This window comes from Artemia franciscana, chromosome 6 (genome assembly GCF_032884065.1).
Source record: "Artemia franciscana chromosome 6, ASM3288406v1, whole genome shotgun sequence".
Classification (NCBI taxonomy): Eukaryota; Metazoa; Arthropoda; class Branchiopoda; order Anostraca; family Artemiidae; genus Artemia; species Artemia franciscana.
The window spans coordinates 36,020,575-36,036,500 of record NC_088868.1 but is presented as its reverse complement, the minus strand read 5'-3'; the positions used below and the strand labels follow the sequence as shown (position 1 = coordinate 36,036,500).

The following is a 15,926-nucleotide window of genomic DNA, read 5'->3' as shown; positions in this document are numbered from 1 at the left end:
GTACTGCAATGAAATATTTATTTAAATAGCTGCATGTAGAATAATAACATAATAAAACAAAAGATCGTTTTGAATCCATTAGCTAAAATACTTCATTATGTTTTCTCTTAACATGTCACTTATTCCATTTTTCTGCTTCAGACATTATCTAGGCAACACTAGTAGTGACATTTGATTTAAATCCGTTCTGTCGCCAAGAATAAGTTCCCTAGATTAACATACCAATATTCTTAAAACCTTTTTGATGGGTAAATGCGATGACAGTTAAACCACAAACTGAACTTAAATGTCTAAGCATTAGTTCGAACTATAGTTTTGTGGAAAGCACTTGGAATTTTGACTTTTATATATGTAAGTTTTTATCTATGAAAAATTGGATTCCTTAAAGGAGAAATTAAAAAAAGGGTTATAAATCTAATAGATTATAAATTCGAAAATACTTACATGTTAACATTTATCTTGACGTCGTTTAATTTTTATAATTAAAGTGCTGGGTGAATACTGCTAAAAATCTCTCGTCCAGAAGGGACTAAATACAAAAAAATCGTTTCCTTGGAACGCGTTTTTCAAATCCTTTCCTTTCGTCCTTTTAAATAGCACAAGCAGAATATGAGCTCATATAAGTATGCAAATTATGTACCTATTATACTATGCTAATTTTGTGTTTGTTGGAGTATGATAATGAGGTGTCAACCGGTTATGCAAATGATGTATTTCCGGGACCCATTTACTCATCACTACTTTCCTGATAAATACCTCTGAAAAAATCCTGCTTTCTAAACTGTTTAGTATATAACTTGGGCCTTATGCTTGGCTCTTACATTAGCCCTCGTATTTGGTCTCCCTTCATCCGTTTGTTTGTAAGGTCATTAATTTCAACTTTTCCTCCTCACGAAGACTCTCAGTTTATATCTTCTCTTTTTCCTCGCTTTACTACGATAGTCCTATGCCTCTCGCATTACACATTTGTGACTTAACTTCAAATCAAGACTTTTAGATTTATTTTCTCAACAGTTTGACTTTTTTGATTTTTTGTAGAGAAGTAGGAGATGGACAAGGCCACAACTGTTGTTGTGGGAAGGTCTGTTATGAGGTAGTGTGTTGGAGCTGCCCTTCCTCTTGTACTGCTGCCCTTCCTCTTGAAAGGTGTATCCACAAACTTGGGTAAAATTTGACTTAGTTTGTTGACTAAGTCAAACAAAATAGTAAAAAATCGTCAAATGCAAATTATTTTTATTTTGTTAAAGAATCCACCGATTTTTAGTTGTAGAATGTAAGAGTAAGAATCTGGAGTAAGAATGTAGAGTAAGTAAGAATTTAGAATATGAATGTATTCAAAAACATCAACAGCATTCAGTAGAAAACAGGAAAATTTTGTTTTTATGCTTGCTCCCCTCCTATAAGAAATCACCTCATATCTAAACTCGGTGCTGTGATGATATTTTAACGCAAAGATTGTCAAGGCTCGCCAAAGGTCAGTACCCTTTTATGAAGGAAGGAATGGATTATGTACTTTGAAAGACCGTCCCATGCCATTAATAAGGCTGTGGATACATTCCTGAACGTTTCACTCGCCTAACTCAGTAAATGTCAAAAGCCTCTCATTTAGAATATTATCCCACTTTTTCCTCCTGTTGCCACAAACCTTGTAAGTGCTGTCGAATTGTTGTGTTTGGGACCCTACCATGATACAGAGTATAGGAATTCTTTGCCAAGGTTAAAAGTGTGTTCTGCATTATAGCAGCATACAGGGAAGGAGGATTGTGACACGTACCATGTTTTTTCTGTAATTATTTTTCAAGGATTCAGGGCAAAAAATGAAGTTGTTTTTTATTTGAAATGCTTTTATCTCCAAGTGCACTTGAAAGTAAACCATTGTTTTTATACAATCCTTAAAAGTTGGAATTGTTTTAAGTCCAAAATCATGAAGTCATGACTTATGCAGGCTTTCGAATCTTGTTGATGTTAAATTTAAGAAAAAGCGTTTTTTTTTAATGAAAGTAAGGAGTGACATCAAAACTTAAAACAAATAGAAATTATTTCGTATATGGAAAGGGTTGTACCCTCATCAACGCCCCGCTCTTTACGCTAAACTTTGAATATTTCTAACAACTCTACATTATAAAACAAAAAAAAAACTTTAGCATAAAAAACGGACCGTTGAGGAGGGGACAGCCCCTTTCATATACGCAATAATTTCTGTTTGTTATAAGTTTTAATGTCGCTCCTTACTTTCATTTTGAAAAAATTGTTTTTTATTTAATTTCTGAACGTTTTTTAATTAATGCAGGTTTTGAATTTGGCTCATCGTGCATGAATAATTAAAAAAACTGTATACTAATTTACTTTTTTTAAACTGATATTAACCTTATAATAACCTAAGTTTCATTTCTGTTTCAGTTGTTTAAGATAGATTAGAATAATGGCCTCTTTTAAAAGCTAAAAAAGAAACTTTAACGTAAGAGCGAGCTGCTGAGGAGAGGCAACCAATCTCATAGACGTAAGATTTTCTGTTCGTTTTAAGTTTTAATGTTGCTTATTACTTTCAGTTAAAAAAAACTTGTTTTTATGTAATTGCTGATCGTTTTTTAAATAATGTCGGGAAATCCAGCTCCCCCTCCCTGGAAAATTCCCTTCCCCTACGAGAAATTTCTTCATGGAAAGATTCACCCACGTAACTTGTAACCAAATAACTAGCGTTATTTGCGGAACTAATTTTGTAAGGCGTAGTAACAAAATGACCAAAGAAGTCGAAACTATTTTTATGAAAAATAAAAGTCACAAGTTGAGCAATTTTCAACTGACTGAAATAAAAGAAGGAAAATATCTTTAAAAGATATTCGTAATAATTTATGTTCGTTTTAAGTTTTAATGCTATTCCTTAATTTCAGTTGGAAATTTTTTATTTTTTTTCTTAATAACAACCACAAGCCGAACACATACAATATATTTGGTTTACTATCACAATAAAAAATCATAGCTAAGAAGCCACTTAAGGTAAAACTCAATGCTAAAATTGGCCCAAAAATAACACAAATCAATTATTGCTTATATTGGCCATTGTTTTACAAAATTCGAACTTTAGCGTAAAGAGCGAGGTATTGACGAGGGGGCAAACTTCCTCATATACTTAATATGAGGGGCCCACCCCTTCATCAATACCTCGCTCTGTCTGCTAAAGCTCAAATTTTGTTCCAATTGTTTAAGAAGACCCCTGAATCACAAAGGCTGATTAACTAGGATAAATAGCTATTTTGAAATTACTAAGAATACTTTAGCGTAAACAGCGAGGTATTGACGAGGGGACGAACCCCCTCATTTACGTAATAATTTCTCTTCGTTTTAAGTTTTAATCTTGCTCCTTACTTTCAGTTGAAAACTTTTTTTTTAAAGTTTCTGTTCTTAAACAATGCTGGGATATCTAGTACCCCCTTCATAGAAATTATTTTCCCCCATGAAAAATTCCTCCATGGACAGATCATCCAGCATAACGTGACAGCAGTGACTCAGATGCATTTTACCTAAGGCTACAGCAACAAATAGACATGATCCCAGGTAAAAAAAAATACAGTATTTTTATCAGGGGATCTTAAGCCAATCAGAAAAATTCTACGAAAAAACTGATCTGCTCAATTTATCGCTAGCTAATTCACAGTATTAAGAAAATGTCATTGTGAAAGGTCCTAAGCCAATCCCTAATTCTAACTCTGTAAAAGACTGTATGCTTTGCTGAAAATATAGGATATAGTACTTCTGGATGAAAATTTAGATTTTCGAAATAATAAATAATCAAAAATTGTGAAAAGTATGGCCAGACAAGTAAACAAGAAAAACAGATTTTAAGAGGAGCCTCTCCCAAAATGCCAAGTTTGTTATGATTCACTCATAATTATAATGTTTTTCAATTTTGCTTACATTATCTGATTTGTTGAATTTCAATTTTTCCAAGATATATTTTTCTTCAATTTATTAAAAAGCCACGATCTCCTATAATATTCACGGAATTTTCCGAAAAGAAACTTGAAATGCTTAAAAGTCCGTTTTCCAGGGAGTTCAATTTGATTTTTGACGCTAATTATTTTTCTCTTTCAAATATTGGCTTGTATATTGAGTGAATAAGAAGACGGGGTAGGAGGAGGTAATTTTTTATGTCCCTGGATAATATTCCCTAAACTTTGAACAAGACATTTTTGGGGATTTTGATAGAAAAACAACAAATTCCCTCCCCCTAATTTCGGTCGGTATTTTTTCATGCATTCGCTACAAAATTGCAAAAAAAAAAATCCTTCGCTTTCCTACATTATTTGTTATCTAGTGCACCTAACTTTTACGCTGATAGCTTACGATCGATAAGTTTGAGTTGCAATTTATCAAAATATTTTTTCCAAATCAAAAATACTAGTTCTAAATTTGCTTACTACTTCTGGCAATCCTTTATCCCAGGCAAGCCGTGCTTTCACTCACACTTACTAAACTGGCTTACTCTTGAATCGTTCCACTTTAACGGAATCCTCTCAGTAGCCTCAAATGGCATGTCATCCAGAAAAAACTTAACTTTCCAAGACGGGCTTCGAACATCGTTAAGAAAAACCACTCAAATATCTTTTTTCTATGCAATGATACTTGCTGGTCATATATAGTTTATATATTTATTTATACTATATGTATATATATATATATATATATATATATATATATATATATATATATATATATATATATATATATATATATATATATATATATATATATATATATATACATATATATATATGTATGTATATATATATATATATATATATATATATATATATATATATATATATATATATATATATATATACATATATATATATATGTATGTATATATATATATATATATAATATATATATATATATATGTATTTATATATATATATATATATATATATATATATATATATATATATATATATATATATATATATATATATATATATATATATATATATATATATATATATATATATATATATATATATATATATATATATATATATATATATATATATATCTGGGAAGTTTACAGACGTTTTCAGGGGGATTATTTTGGTTTAGGGGGGAGAGTTGAGGGGGGGTACATGGGAGGATATTTCCATGGAGAAATTTCTCATGGGGGAAGAGAATTTCAATGAAGGGGGCGCAGGATTTTTTAGCATTATTTGAAAAAACAGGAAAAAAATGAAAAGTTTTTCTACTGAAAGTAAGGAACAGCATTAAAACTTAAAACGAACAAAAATTATTACGCATATGAGGGGTTTATTCCCTCGTTATACCTCACTCTTTACGCTAAAGTATTTTTAGGAGGCTTTTCCTCCTCAACGCCCCGCTCTTTACGCTAAAGTTTCTTACTGTTTTAAAAATAGAGTTAAGAGAAAGAGTCAAACTTTAGCGTAAAGAGCGGTTCGTAGAGGAAGAAAAGCCCCTTTCATATACGGAGTAATTTCTGTTCGTTTTAAGTTTTAATGTTGCTCCCTACTTTCGTTTAAAAAAACTTGTTTTTTTTTTTATTTAATTTTATTCTAGAACATCCATCTTATCACATATCTCAAAAACTCCGTAACGTTTGGAGATATGACTGTTATGAGACCATCAATGCCTACCATAGCTTTGTTAAAAAACAAAGGCTATGCGATATGTATTTCATATTTATGAAAGACAAGCCAAGGTAAAACGAACTAAACAGATGAAAGATAATAGTGATGAATATTAGGTTTTGAATTTAGACATGGATACGGTCATCAATGCATACCATACCTTTGCAAATCAAAACATGGGCTAGATAAATCGTTGGAAGAAAAAAGAGTTTCTGTCTCAACACCTGAACAATTAAAAGAAACAAAGGTTCAGATTTTTGCCCACCACCTGAACAGTTAAAAGAAACAAAGATTCGGCGATACGTCTTTCATAATGACAAAAGACAAGCCGGAAGAAAAGTTCAAGGTCCCATCAAAAAACGTAAATTTACAAAGGTACTACTTCTAATTTCAAGCCCATTTGGATCTCATGACATCAAAAAGAAATGCTCAAATTTCCTGCGTTTAGAAGACAAGCGACAGTGAAAATCCTTATATAGAAGCCTATCGCAGTGCCAAATACCGGGACCCGGTGACGAAATGAAAATGAAGAGCAAAGATGCGGTTGGTTGGAAGATATGCGAAAATGACAATTAGAGCGTGTCAAAAATGAAATAAAAGCACAGAAACGCGCGGTTAGAAGACATGTGACCGAGCAAGTAAGCGAGTAAAAAATGAAAATGAATAGTAAAGACGCATGTGGCTAGGAAAAAAGTGGCTATGCGTCAAAAATGAAAATGAAGAACAAAGAAACACAGTTAGAAGACATATGACCCTGAACAAGAGAGCGAGTTAAATATAAAGAGCAAATACACACGCGGTTAGAAGAACAGCGGCTGCATGTTTAAATTGAAAATGAAGAGCAGACTCACGGATTTAGAAGACATGTGACGCCAAGCATGTGAGCAAGTCAAAAATGAAAAAGAAAGCAAATACACACTTGGTTAGAAGGCTTTCGACGCCAAACATGTGAGAGAGTCAATGAAAATGAATCTGGACAGGGAAAATCAAAACGTGTCAAAATTGAAAATGAAAGTGATGAGGATTGGGCTTGGGATTTTGACATGGATAAGGTCATCAATGTCTACCATGCGTTTGTTAAGCATGTTAAGCATGCAATGGTTTGGCGACATGTGTTTCATAATGACTAAAAGCAAGCCGAAGTATAATGAACTGAACAAATTGGAAACGATAGCGATGATTATTAGGTTTGGATTTAGACATGGATAAGTTCATCAATGCCTACCATACCCTTGAAAATCAAAAAAGTGGACTAGACAAATTGTTGGAAGAAAAAAAGTTTTTGCCCCACCACCTGAATAATTAAAAGAAACAAAGGTTTGGTGATATGTCTTTAATAATGACAAAAAACAAGCTGAGGCAAAAGAAGAATTTTTCCAACCACCTGAACAATTAAAAGAAACAAAGGTTCTGCGACATGTCATAAATAATGACAAAAGACAAGTCAAGGCAAAAGAAAAAGTTTTGTCCCACCACCTGAACAATTCACGTACTATACATATTAGGTACTACAAAATGGCAATCCTTACTTACAACTTCAATAAAAGTACCCCTATATACCAAAGGCTACTGTTTTGGAGACCAGTAGACTACATTTGGAGACTAAATTTGTACCAGTGTCGTTTGAAATTTACCCAGATTTCGAAGTCTTGGTACGATGATAGTTGTATACGGTTCCTGATTCAAAGGGAAGAGAGGAGATTAAAAACTGAAAAAAACACATTTTTGCTTACTATTAACGTATTAACCTGGCGTAGGGGGGATAGTACGGAAGGACATCAGGAGAGAGGGTAAGCCTCTCTTCGCAGACTTAAAATAAGGCATATGATATTTTCTTTTGATTACCCACTCCTGCCCCCCCCCCCCCCCAAAGTCCACCGAAGAAGTTTTGTTGTGTTTACTAAAAGATCTAAAGCCGAAATGGCCAGCAACAACAAAAACAAAGAGAGAGAGATAAATCTCAAAAGCTAAAAACTCAAATAACCTAAAATCAAATAAAATCATAACCCAGAAATAATCGCACTTGCGAATATTGTATATTTAGATAATTGTTATTTTTGTTTCTTCTCTTTTTATTTTATTTGATTTTAGGTTATTTTATTTATCTTTGTTTGTTAGCGTTGAAGGCACCTTGATTTATACAGGGTAAATATCTGTGTCGCTTCGGTCTTAACTTTTCCCTCTACTTTCCGTAGTTTGTTCTCTTCATCTTGGGATTTCCCTCTGTCTCTCTTTGTGCTTGTTGTGTTTAATGGAAACATTCAGAACTTGCTCAGTGAAAATGTGCATAAACATTAAAGATTACAGAAGAAAACAAAAGTTTAATTAGAAATTGTAAAACACTATTCAATTGATTTTGACAATGGAGCCGTTTGTTTCTAATAACAATAAAAATTTGTGTTCTGGCAAAATTACTGTTAATCCATATCTAATGATAAACAGATGGATTCTTGCGATTGTTGATCAATGCTTCATTTGCCAGAAGACTTAGATTTTAACCTGACTGAGATACTTTGATGAAAAATTTCATAACCCGTAAAACTGAGAAATATTCTGTATCTGAGAATTCGGAATTTCCACCGAGAAGGCTATCTAATTTGAAGTTGTACTTAATTACTTTATTGTTTCCAGTAATTAACTAATAGACATTTTTAACTAATAAAAAGCATATCTTTTTGTGTTTAATTGCCTAATAACAAGATTTTCGATAGAAAGTTTGCAAGAACTTTCGAAGAAGTTCTTGACAAAGCTGCTCAAAGTCTTAGAAGTTTAAATGAAAGATTAAATAAAAAACAAGTTCTTTTTCTGCTGAAAGTAAGAAGTAAGATTAAAACTTAAAACGAAAAGGAAATACTATGTATATGAATGGGGTTGCCCCCTCCTCAATACCTCGCTCTTTACGCTAAAATTTTTTAGTACTTTTATAAAATGTTTTTATTGTTCTAATTAAACGGCCCTTGTGTTTCTGGAGTGATTGTTCCAGAATTGGGACAAAATTTATTCTTTAGCATAAAGAGCGAGGTGTTAAGGAGGGAGTAACCCCCCTCACATACGAAATAATTTTTGTTCGTTTTAAATTTTAATGTTGCTCCTTACTTTTAGTTCAAAAAACTTATTTTTTAACTTAATTTCTGATAGCTTTTTTTAATAATGCCAGGAAATCTGGCCGCACCTCCAAGGAGAAACCCACTTCCCACGGAAGTATCCTCTTGACAATTCAATCCGGGTGAAAATTTACCCCGGACAATTACTCTTAACCACTCTGCACGTACAATTGAGACGGAAAAGAGAAAGCAAGACCTATAAAAAGCATTCTATAAGAATTCAGGCAAATTCTCGCAGTACATAATTTCCCCTGACAAGTTCACTCCCTGGTGAATTCCCTCCTCTTGGAAAAATCCCCTGCAGAAAATTTGCCCCTGCCCCAACCTAAAATGTATGCATGCATCACAATAGTAAATACTGTGCGTAAACAATGGGCAAATTATAACTTAAAGACCTTACCCCTGAAGCTATGGGGGAGGGGTCATGTTATATCCAAAGGCATAGTCATTGGACCTTTCAACTATGATGAATTAAACGGCCATCTCAGACTTTTGATCGGATGATTTTGAAAAAAGGGATGGGGGAGGGGGCCTAATTGCCCTCTAATTTTTTCGTCAGTTAAAGAGCAGTTAAAGAAGCATTCCTGCATTAATTTTTTTTTTTTTTTTTTTTTTTTTTTTTTTTTTTTTTTCATGCTCATGGTTCATCCCGATAGTACCTTCTGTGCTATAAATTATTTATGTGTCTATAATCCTTTGACAGGTTTTTCTTTCGTAATAGATTTAGGTAAAGATTTCTTTTTTGTTCATCTGGTGATTTAAATGGACTCCAAGTAAAACCTGCTTTTGTCAATATTTTAAGTCGTGAGAGACGCCTTTGCGAGCTTGAAAATAATCCTTTTGATCTAATTAGTATTGTGAATAATTCTGTGGGTCAGGTTAACCAAAACCTGACTAATATAAACCCTGTTTGTAATAGTAAATATGTTTCGGAATTGGGGGGAGAGGAGGTTACCAATGGAAATTATTCTCTGACTGCACTTCAGCTTAACATTCAGGGTCTTTCCTCGTCAATAGATAATTTAAGACAAATAGTTTCGGATGGACAGCCTGATGTTGTTGGTTTGTGCGAGACATTTTTGGATTCTCGCAATGAAATGCTATTGGATATCCATGGCTACAAAATGGAACATATAAACCGCTGCAAGATGGCTAAAGGAGGTCTTGCCATGTATATATCTAGTAATTTGCATTATTGCTTACGGGATGACTTATCAAGGAATTTTGAAGGTATCTTTGAGTCACAATTTATAGAAATTAGAGTTAATGGTATTGATCTAATCATAGGCAATATTTATCGTTCTCCTAGTGGCGCGGTTTCGTTGTTTCTTCTAAATCTTGAGGAAATACTTGACATAATATTGAAACGTCCGTGTCAGTTAATCATAATGGGTGACTTTAATATAAATTTGATGAATTCAAATTCTTCGGCTTCAGTTGATTTTCTTTCAACCATGCTTACCGCAGGAACTCTACCAACTACATCGATCCCCACACGAGTAACTAATGTTACAGCTTCTTTGATTGACAATATCTTCTCTACGCTCTGCTTGAAGAAAAACTCAATTTTAGTTACTGATATCTCCGATCATTTTCCCATATATTCTCGGTTCAGTTTTAATCGGGGAAGGAATAACCGGGCTCAAGTGTTTGATTCCTATTCTATTAGGTTTGGTGAGAATGAGATATCTCTTCTTGGTTCTAAATTAGCGAAAAATTCGTGGAGCTTATTTGATAATGACAAGGATTTTTCTTGTTTATTTGAGTCGTTTTATGGAACCATAAAAGAGGCTATTCTTAGCCTTTGCAAAGTACCACCTTCTAATCGCATGTCTAAAAGGATTATTCCTCTAAACCCATGGATGACATCCGGACTTCTCAAAAGCTGGAGAAGGAAAAATAATCTCTGGAGGTATTATAAATGCGCTACACTTTCAACGAGTGTTATTCGTCTTTGTCAATTCAAGATCTACCGGAATATATATAATTCCTTGTGTAGGAAAGCGAAATCTCTCTATTATCTAAATAATTTTGCTGCGTGTAATAAGGATATTCGTAAAACTTGGAAGGTAATAAATTCTGTGCTTAAACCTGGTTCTCAATATAGCTCTTTACCTATGAGTTTGGTCATTGGTGATGAGACTGTAGAGGGTGAGCTTAATGTCCAAGAAGCATTTACTTCATTTTTCGCTAGTATTGGTAATAATATCGCTTCCACAGCTACTTTTTCTCGGTCTAAGTCGGACTTTAGATCTTACCTCGGGCCGTCTTGTGTTAAGTCTATGTTTCTAGAGCCAGTAACAGAAATTGAAATTACTAAAATTGTTAATGGCTTGAAAGACTCATCTTCATCTGGGCCAGATTCTATTCCTACTAAGGTAGTTAAATCTATTCTTCCTTCAATAGTTGTGCCTCTTACAAAACTTGTTAATCTTTCATTTAAATATGGGGTTTTTCCAGATCCTTTCAAGCGTGCTCGGATTACTGTTCTGTATAAAGGTGGACCAAGAAATGATCCAGCAAATTATCGACCAATTTCTATTTTATCAATATTTAGTAAAATCTTCGAAAAGGCTATGCTTTCTCGTCTGCTTAAATTTCTAAAATCTAAAGAGTTTCTTCATGATTTTCAGTTTGGTTTCCGAATGAAGCACTCCACTGAGCATGCCTGTATGACCCTTTTGAATTTTATACATTCTGAATTGGATTCGGGATTAATTCCGGCTGCTATATTCCTGGATATTCGCAAGGCATTCGATTCCTTAACCCATGAAATTCTTCTATCGAAGATGTCTCATTTTGGCATTAGGGGTAATGTATTTTCTTGGTTTCAATCTTATTTGAAGGATAGGTTAATTTCTGTCAATCCACAATTTAATTTCTGTCAATCACAAGTGAATTTTGGCGTCCCTCAGGGATCAGTTTTAGGGCCAGTGCTATTTTTGATTTATATAAATGATCTTTTTTACGCAGTAAAAAAGCAGAAACCTATTCATTGCTGTAGACTCTGTCATCCTAAACCTTCCCTTGCCCATAGTCTTAGCTATAGTTCGCCATCTTCTGATGTCCTTGTTTGTTTTGCTGATGATAGCACACTCGGGACTTCGGGGAAATGTGAATCCGAGCTTCGATTAAACTTGGAATACTTGTTTGAGAGAGTAATTTCATGGCTTGATGCTAATTTTCTTACCCTAAATTATTCAAAATCAAATTTTTTGATATTTTCGCATGTTTCTCAGATTTATCCCAAGTTATCAGAAATTCATCAGCCAAATGGGATAATTCACAGATCTAAAGATCGATATGTTCGTTTTTTGGGCATTCTTGTTGATGAAAACTTGTCTTTCAAGCGTCACATTGATTTGATTAAAATGAAGATATGCAGGAGTCTCGGTATTTTAAGGAAACTCAAACATATTTTCCCTGGATCAATTTTGGAAATCCTTTTTCACTCCTTGATCCGATCTTACGTTTCCTATTGTCCAATAGTATGGATGTCAACTTTTCCTTCACTGTTAAAACCACTTTCTAAGGTTTATAATAAAGCTAGAAACCTCATTAAGGAAACTAACCGTTCAAGAGTTATCCCATTACTTGATCTCGAGTCACTGTATATTCTTTCGTGTGCATGTTTTACTTTTTCTCAGCTTCATGCTGACCTCCCCCGTCCCCTAAGTGTTCAGCCATCTTTCACCTCTGATCAGAATAATTATAATCTTCGCAATACCGAAAATCATTTTCAAGTTCCTTTTACTCCTTGTGTAAGGTCAGACATTAATCCTTTAATTGCGAGTTATATTGTATGGAATAAGTTGCCCGAATCAGCTCGAAGTTGCCACTCATTCGGTTTGTTCAAAAAAATTATTAAAAATTCATTGGCTTCTTAGAAATTATTTTATCTCTTTTTATATGTGTATATGCGTGTATGTATGCATATATATTTCCTTATTATTTCATTGGAGTCTATTTTTATCTACAGATCTACATAATTAATTTAGTCTGTTCAATCTATTAGTCTATTTAGTTTTGTTTTCTATGGTTTTCATTTTATTTATATTTTCCTCTCTTCTCCTTTTTGCTCTTCTCTCTTTGAGTAAGTGATTATTTTTTTTTCCTTTTTGCTCTTCTCTCTTTGAGTAAGTGATTTTTTTTTCTCTCTCTCTGAGTAAGTGGCTCGTTCATTTTCCCCTTTTTTACAGGCCAAAGAGCCTTTGGGGAAATAGTAAAATGTAATATTGTATGTGTGTTTCCTGATGAATAAATCTTATCTTATCTTATGAAGTAATACGAAGTTCTACTTTCCCCACCCTCTAAAAAGGGTTGTGCAAAGTTATCTAAACTTTAAATGCAGGAATGCTTTACATTCCATAGATTCATGTTGATCTAAATCAAGATTCTATTAAAGTGTATTCCTAATATTAACAGAAAACTTTAAATTTTGGGATGCTCAAGGCCTAACGGAGGTGGTAACTCAGAGAGGGTGCAGTCCCACAGAGGATAAAAAATAGGTGCGCGCCTGTTTAAACGGCTAGCCTTAGTCGTCGGAGAAATATTTGTGCAACAATATTTATTATCAGACCGTTTAGTCAGCAATTATGAAAATGGGAACTAGTGAAGTTTCATCACCTCCTAACAGGGAGTGCAACATCTCTCTCGGCAGCTTTCTATTGTTTTTCTTAGGTGTGCACAGCTTTGCTCTTCTAACAATGCCGCCTGTCAAACCATTTATTCTCCCGAAACATCCTCCGTGCCTGAATATCGATCCACAACTATTGTTCTACTCCTCTGTCCTATTCCCTTGCCTGGGTGGACTTGAAATGAATAAGTGCAAAACCCCTCACATGTCTCTTGGTCCTTCTTATTTACAGGAATTAGTTTATATTTTGGCAAAGTGTCCTGGAAAAAATAACTGCAGCGTTGACTCTATAATCTTGTATTACTTTTAGTCTTTCTTGTGCTGTGATTTAGACAATTGAGAACTCTTCTAGTAAGTAAAAAGTAATGATTATGATGAAAAAAGAATCTTCCATGACTAGCCAAAACGGACCCCTCTCCCCTTCCCCGCCAAAGAGAATCTGAGAAAAACTGTTGTGAAAATTCACCTTTTCCATATTCACAAGCGTTATTTTTTTTTCCGGTTACTCAACATTTTTTTGTCTTCTTTGTCTTGTCTTTTCAACTTTTTGGTTTTAAATACTTACCATAACTAATATTTATTAAGTCTACTGTAATATGTATACTGTATAAGGAATTCTCCCTCGTTTGACCCCCCTTGCTCCTCCTAGAATTTGACTCTCTTCCGAATAAGCTCGAGAACTTCAAGGCATCGGAAGATGAGGCTTCTAATGTAGTTTGGACTACCCAGGCACCTTAGCATAGAGGGCCATCACGCTCATGTTCCTCTGATCTCTTAGGATTCTTCCAACAGCTTCCCCTGAAGAAAAAACTAAGAAAAACTGTTTTGAATATTTACTTTTCCGTATTCAATAGTTGAATGTATATATGTATGTATATATTTCCAAAAAAACATCGAGCCAGAGGAAAAAAAAGAAAGAAAAAACGTACTTATGTGTGAATTTTCACGAAATTGTTCATTAAGAGATACATCTTTCACAATGCACCAGCCCTTTTTCAAAATACTCAGCCAGATTCCTTAATATACTTTTAACTCTTGATCGTACAATCCTCTCTGCCCACCTTCTATCTGTCAACACTAAGAAAAAATACTCATTTCTCAGATCTGCCCATTCCTTACAATTCCCCAAAAAATAAAAAATATCTTCATCATCTTCCTCACACATTGATCAAAGGACTGGGCAATACTATAAACCGTAAATTGCCTCTTTCTTTCCCCAATACCAATCGACGCTATCCTTAAGGTCAAAGTCTATTATATTTCTTCCTATTTCAAACCCAACTTAAAATAAACTTCTCCCCCACATGTCCTTCACCTTGCTATACAGAGTCAGATGTCCCGTTTTGTTTTTTATTTATTTCGTTACTGTGCTTTTTCTTGCCTTTTATGGTTTTGTTTTTTCACCTTTTGCAGTTTCACCTTTTGCAATTGCAGTTTCAGGAATATAAATAAATTATTAATTTTTTTCATTAAAGTCAACTTTACTTGAAGAATGGTGAAAAGTAAGTGGATCAAGGGGGGGGGGGTGTACCAGTAGATTTTGGAAAATTTTCAGTTTTATTTTTGTTGGAAAGTAACAAAACTTCCTCCCTTCTGATTTCTAAAAATATTTTTATTTGCATCTTCATTATAAAATTGAAGAAAAGCATTTACTCCTTACTCTCACTACATTGCCATGAATTTTCAACCCCAGTTTTGGGGAAAAAGAGTCACCGGTTTCCATCAGAAGGGATTTGAGGGGTATTTACCCCCTTGAATTTCAGCCTAGCTTTTGAAAAAAGCTTGCTGGTATTAGAATGCCCTTTTTGATATTTTCACTGAAAAAAAAATTGCTCCCCCTACATTTTAGAAAAATAATTTGTTACAATTAATGTTTACTGCTTTTCCACAATCCTGCTAAAAGCTTTTTACTAGGGCTACAGTTCCAGAAGAAAAATCTCTCCGAAAGTTTTCTTATACCCGCCAATTACCGTATATCTACGGTTATTTTCGCATCGCAACTTCTCTCAGAGGAATGGAATACAGACCCTGTTAAAGGTTAATAGATTATCCATTACAATGTAAATTCCTTTTGACACCCAAGGAGTAGATCACTTGTGGTCATTCTCCACAAAGATCAATAAATAAAATTGGATTATCTTGAGCTTTTATGTCACAAAAACTAATAGAGAAGGTCTTAAGAAAATGCCTCACTTATTTTTCAAGGAGTACCCTTTTCTGTCTTGATAGAGTGTTATCTATAGCTTCAATATTCTTTCTGTAACGGATTACTGTTTATCGTCATTGACACTTAAAAGAGAAAAGATTAGTGTCTACGCGTGGCCTATAGTGTAAAAGAATAAGGACCCCTTAAAGCTAAGAGAAGTTGAAATAGACCATCTAAAAGTGATGATAATTTACAAGTTGGCTAATTAAGTGCAAACATTACTATCAGAGAGAATTAAATATTAAATAGGATCATATTAAAATGGATGTTAAAATGGTGATTCATTAGTTAGTGAATATATTAATATAAAATAATATGGTGATTTATTGAAATATAAAAATTTG

The 15,926-nt window shown here is 33.7% G+C and overlaps 1 protein-coding gene across 3 annotated transcripts in view; it reads left to right on the top strand.

The window, feature by feature from the left end:
- The first annotated feature begins 594 nt into the window (after window positions 1-594).
- LOC136028370 (flightin-like) overlaps window positions 595-15,926 on the top strand; it is a 31,339-nt gene continuing 16,007 nt past the window's right edge. Inside the window, exon 1 of one of the 3 annotated variants that reach the window (XM_065706163.1) lies at window positions 595-623. In XM_065706163.1, the coding sequence (XP_065562235.1) occupies window positions 610-623 (14 nt within the window). In that variant the 5' untranslated portion in view covers window positions 595-609. Of the gene's footprint in view, window positions 624-13,597; window positions 13,739-15,926 lie in introns of those variants that run through there. The other 2 variants (XM_065706165.1, XM_065706166.1) reach the window with 2 other exon arrangements.